This window comes from Pleurodeles waltl, chromosome 4_1 (assembly GCF_031143425.1).
Source record: "Pleurodeles waltl isolate 20211129_DDA chromosome 4_1, aPleWal1.hap1.20221129, whole genome shotgun sequence".
NCBI lineage: Eukaryota > Metazoa > Chordata > Amphibia > Caudata > Salamandridae > Pleurodeles > Pleurodeles waltl.
The window spans coordinates 611,099,605-611,104,941 of record NC_090442.1 but is presented as its reverse complement, the minus strand read 5'-3'; the positions used below and the strand labels follow the sequence as shown (position 1 = coordinate 611,104,941).

Genomic DNA, 5,337 nt, shown 5'->3' with positions numbered 1-5,337 from the left:
TTATGAGTCAAAACTGTGACTGGACAAAGCTCAAAACTCTCCCAAAACACTGTGATATTAACCCAAAGTGAGACAGGATTGTGCTTTGGCGAGCTGCTTCTCTGGGCCCCTTAGACCGAGGGATAAGATGACGTCATTGAGGGCGGATGCGGAAGCAGCCATGGAAATGCCAAGCTGCACCTGTGTGCACGTGCTGCAACGGTAAACATAATTTGATAAGAAAGAGAAGCTCCTCGCGGCCTTGGGGTGGATGGTAGTGCAAAATCATAAATCACTCTGTACAAGGAAAGAACGGGTAAAGTTCCTTTTGTGTGTTGTCGCCAGGTTATCCAGGCGAGCAGGCAGTAGGAGTTACTCTGTCCTCATTTACGCATCCCCGTCTCTCCACTGGTAGAAAAAAAAACTCCCCTGAAGGAAAAGAAGACCCAGGGCCAGTACGAGTAAAACTGGGGGAAAGTCAGCTGGAAGCAGGTGAACCAAGATGTACTCCACTATGGAAAGCCCGAGAGCCCCGAGAAGTCCTATAAATCGGCTTAAGGAGTGTTCCCAAAGCAGAGACTCCCAGACTCACGACCGAGAAAGGCCCACTGGAAAGAAAACCAGCAGACCAGAATGACTTTCAAGACCTCAGCATGCGCAATTGTGGTAAGAAACTCCTAGTTGTAAAAACCATTTGACTTCTATGAAATAGCAAAATAATAAACTGCTTTCAGCATAAACGTATACCATGTATACCATACCATACCTATACCGTAGGTTTCGAAATTCTTTAATCGACTACTAGTTAGGCCACTTAACAAAGGTGTGATCTTTGGCAAAAACTTTCTACCGCAAATTTACTTTCTTTGAGGTGCACATCCGGTCAGGCCCAGAATAGTCACATCCACGTGGAAGCCAGGCTGCTGTTACGTTTCCTTCGGTTTCTGTGCTGGCAGACAAAGATGACCTGCAGTGGTGGAATGTTAGGGCTCTTTGCAGGTCGGGCCACAGCAGTGTCTGTAATTAATATGGCCAAATGCGATAGAATTGAGGCCTTTTCCAATCAACTCTTTCTATATCTGTACTCTGCTGGTGATAAGTTATGAATATCTGAATGCAAAACTAGAAAAAATGACAAATCTTCGTGTTATATGTTTTAGCAAGAAGTGAGTAAGTTGAGGAGGGTTGTGTTGACGCACTGAGCGTGTATTTAATACGCAGTGAACGAGTAAACATTTGCAGTCCTTTCAAAACTGTTCTTTATTGAAGACGTTTTCACTTTAAGACGATGCTACATACGGTTTCTTAGAAGAGGCTTCTACTGATAAGGTACAATGCTGCAGAATGGATGTCCTTGGTGGGAGGCAGATATTTGTGCATGGTGTCCATGAGCGCTGACGTGACACTGAAAGGCATGCTTCATGAAGTCTTTTTAGCATAAGCCTAGCTTTTTATCACACAGCATTAAGTGACAGCTGCCACAGAATAAGGAAAACCCTTTCCCAGACAATTCAAATGCTGTATCATTCTTTCCCAAAATAATATTTGTAAAATTATAGTACACGATATTCGGCCAAATCGTACTTGACCAAAGATTGCCACTTTATTCCTTTAACATTTTTATTTCCCCGTTTACTTTTACAGGCCTTCTCTCTTCTGGCACTTTGTTCCTCAGCAATTTTAATTCCGACTGAACCTCTTGGCCAAGAGTTGTCTCACGAAAATCATCCAGAAAAAGACTTGGCAGCGAAGAATGGAGAGAGGTGTCCTGGTAACGGGAGTGTCAGGTTCCCTCACAGCGCGAGAATTGACCTCCGGGCCATCGATGTTGCTGCCGGAGACAGGATGCTGACAGACATTAGTAGCCGATCGCTCACACCTTGGGACTCCAGGTACTGATATGATACGCCTTGTCCAAATAGGGCCAATGTGTACTTCTTTTGAGGAATACATTAGCTAAGAATTCATTAATTGTAATTGTATGTGTTTAAAAATTGGTAAAGGCAGCTTGGGCGGATATATATATATTGGAGCCACATCCGAGCTGCTGTTAACGATAAACATGTTGAAAGACCCAACAATGATTTGCCAGTGTGATTTCATTATTTATGTTATACTAAACTCTTTCTGAAATAGTCGGGGGCTCCGATACAGGTGGCATCTGCTCCATTTTGCTGCATGAATTTTCATATATCTTTAAGTGGTGAAATCTAATCATCCCATGGCGATAAATGTATCGATTTGTTTATTTATGATTCACTAAGTACTCTTGGGAAACAGCTTCAAAAGTATACAGTAAAGAAATGAATTAGGAATGAGAGGACAGGCAGTGACAGGGAGGCTGAATGGGTAGAGGGAGGGAAGGGGCAAGACTAGGGCTAGGACTACCAGGAGATCAGCATTTAACCAGTGGAAGAGGTCGAGGCCCAAGGGATCCCCTGAATGAATAGGAAAAGCATTTGTGGATACACGATAAACATTCAGCTCCATGACAGTTGTGATATTTTCCCACATACAGAGGATAAGGAGGTATACCAAAGGCCAGAACCTTGGTCATCTCCCATGCCACTCTTGTTTTGTTCCCACTGACGTGATGAGGAAACTGAATACAAGAGTAAGGAAGCAACCTACCCGTTTGATTCTTGCTTATGCATAATGATTGCAGTCACTTCTGGGTCTGGTGCTTGTAAGGATCTAAAAATAGGAATCATGTCAGATACACGTGCAGCATAAAGCGGCGGTATGGTTGAGCATAAAGTAACTGTTGTTTCAACAATGGAGCACAAAGCAGACCTGATAGATTTACCTTTTCTTCGTTATAAACAGCGAGTCTTAAGAATTTGTGTCTGCATCAGTATATCTTACAGCATCAAAGTAAGTTTTTTAATGAAAAAACGCATTGAAGTGCCCACAAACCTTCTTCACTGAATTCCCTTGTTAGAAATTGTGGAAAGTTCTTTGGAAAGAAATTTAAAAAATGGGTCGATTGTCTTTCCATAAAATCACATGCTGCACTATAATTTTTAAATACTACAATGTATGTTTTGTACGTTGGGTATTCACAGTATATTTTAGAAAGAATAATGATTTCGCTGGATGGGGGGAGTTGATGTTCAGCAAATATGCCGATAATATTATTATTTAAAACATTTATGTCACCTAAAATGCCTCTTTTTCTCAGACTAGTGAAGTGATACTCCACTCCATGACATGGAGACAACAGATCCTACTTGCTGAGCCAATCTGGTGGCCACCACTGCCAGTGTGTAGTCATGCATCAATCATCTGCCAGCTCAGCTTTCACAAACTGATAACCCTAACTTGAGTGCCTTTGTAATTCTTTGAGGTGGCTGAATGTGTACAAGTAGAGTAAGCCAAGTTTATTAATAAAACCCGTAATTTGTCAAATGAGGTTTCTGATTAAATTGCCTACTAGGTTTTCTGAGTGAGTCTGTATGTCAGAACATGCACCCTGAAACGAAGGATTAAAGCAAAAAAACAAAGGAAAGATATCACATAGGGCGACGAACAACCAACACATTGTAATGCCACTTGCCTATGTAGGCTAATCTTAAAATAGTTAAGGGTGAAAGACACCTAACATCTTAGCTAAACCTCCTAACTCTTTAACTCTTTAACTCTGGGTTTCACTAGTCCTTTAGAAAGACGACCAATATTCTGGCAAAATGGAGTAATGCGGCTGCGGAGGTGTACTCATGAAAAAGTGCTGGGATCTGTGCTTGCTTGGCTGAGAAGCCTTCAGTAGCAGTAGCCAGAAACCTACAACCACAGAAAAGCGACCATCCCATGTAATGGTCTCATTCCTGGAAATGGGTTCTTTCTTTGTGAGGAGCTGTTGTATCATCACTGTGACACAGCTTGAGGTCTTCGAGACAATTATTTGTGTTAAACAGCACCTCGAATGAGGTAATGTAACCCACTCTAGCTAATGGGGGATTAAACATTTGTAAAAGTATATACTCTCTTGAATAAAACACAGGACTGTAATACCAGCTGTAGAACAAGGGTGAACTTGGGGAACAAGTGAAAAAGACGATCATAGCTCATAATTTGTTCCCAATGGGCACCTGCGGTGGGGGGGATGAAACAGTGAAAACGGGGCCAGATATGGTGGTCACAAAATACCATTCATTTGTGGTACACTATAAAAAGGGAAGACAGGAAGGTAATAGAGGACCAAGGAAGCAACAAAGGTGGAATGAATACATAAACAGGATTATAAATTAGGACGGGAATACAGAGGCAGGCAATGTGGGAAAGAGCAAAAGAGCGATGAAAACGGTAGGCTAAAGTAAAGAGGGGTGGCAAGGAGGGGGCGACAGGCAGAAGGTAAAATGACAAATGAAGAAGCAAGAAGAAAGGAGGAAGTTTCTAAATGAGTAAAGGAAACAGGGAAGCAAGGACCACCACAAGCCTCTTACTGGAATCTTATTGCATAAAGTAACCAATGACCAGGATGAATGATATTTCTCCACACCTGTAAGGTACACCGCTATTACTACATGTGCTAGGAAAGTCTCATGATGCGCCATCATTTTAAACTTTAAATTGTTCTTTCTTTGCAGTGTAGATACGGATGTGAACAGAAACCCTGAGGTCATCGTGCAAGCCAACTGCCTCCACTCCATGTGCCTCGACTCTGAGGGGCAGAAGGACCTCCGTTTAAACTCCATTCCTATCAGGCACCAAATCCTTGTACTGCGCCGGGAACAGAAGGGCTGCAGCCTGAAGTACAAACTGGAGAAGCAATGGGTGACTTTTGGATGCACTTGTGTCCGGCCTGCCGTCAGCTATGTCTCATACTGAGGCCCTGTAGGTGTTTCTACCGTAGCGCCGGCCTCAGATCTGCTCAATACCCGTCGTCATTTTTCACAGAAAATGTGATTAATATCAACATCAACGTTTTAAAAACCCGATACAGAGACGCTCGATAATGACAAGTACCTGTCAATGAGGGCTCCTTATATCCATTCTAGTGAGTCTTGCTGGGACATTGACAACACTCAGACCGCATCAAAGTTTTATCTAAATATCTGACGATTTTCTGGTCTCATTAAAGGGCCTTTGCTGAGCTTCCTTTTTGATACCATTTTAGTGGTCACTGGCAACTAAAATGTTTGAGAAGGTTGGTCCAGCAATTGTTTTTTATACTTTTATATTTTAAATGTTAGCAGTTTTGTTACCTTCCTATTTTTGGACCACGATTTGCACATATTTATATATTTATTTTTCTTTACATGTGTTTATTATGTGTTATTAACTCTTTTAAAGAATTAACGTGTGTCGCACTAAGTCTCTACACAAGATATTGTAAATAGTTTTAAAAATATTTTGTGA

At 41.8% G+C, this 5,337-nt stretch overlaps 1 protein-coding gene across 1 annotated transcript; it reads left to right on the top strand.

Annotated features, from left to right (window-relative positions):
• The first annotated feature begins 446 nt into the window (after nt 1-446).
• LOC138288546 (interleukin-17A-like) lies at nt 447-5,032 on the top strand. Its single transcript, XM_069230071.1, has 3 exons — nt 447-645; nt 1,624-1,871; nt 4,566-5,032. Exons 1-3 carry the CDS (start codon nt 613-615, stop codon nt 4,804-4,806), a joined length of 522 nt encoding a protein of 173 aa, XP_069086172.1. The 5' UTR covers nt 447-612; the 3' UTR covers nt 4,807-5,032.
• Nucleotides 5,033-5,337: the final 305 nt, after the last annotated feature.

Excerpts from the sequence above, each read along its gene's own strand:
- LOC138288546 (XM_069230071.1), top strand. The coding sequence starts at position 613 with ATGACTTTCAAGACCTCAGCATGCGCAATTGTG. Across the intron at positions 646-1,623 it reads CCTCAGCATGCGCAATTGTG|GCCTTCTCTCTTCTGGCACT; the intron begins GTAAGAAACTCC and ends TTACTTTTACAG. Across the intron at positions 1,872-4,565 it reads CTCACACCTTGGGACTCCAG|TGTAGATACGGATGTGAACA; the intron begins GTACTGATATGA and ends CTTTCTTTGCAG.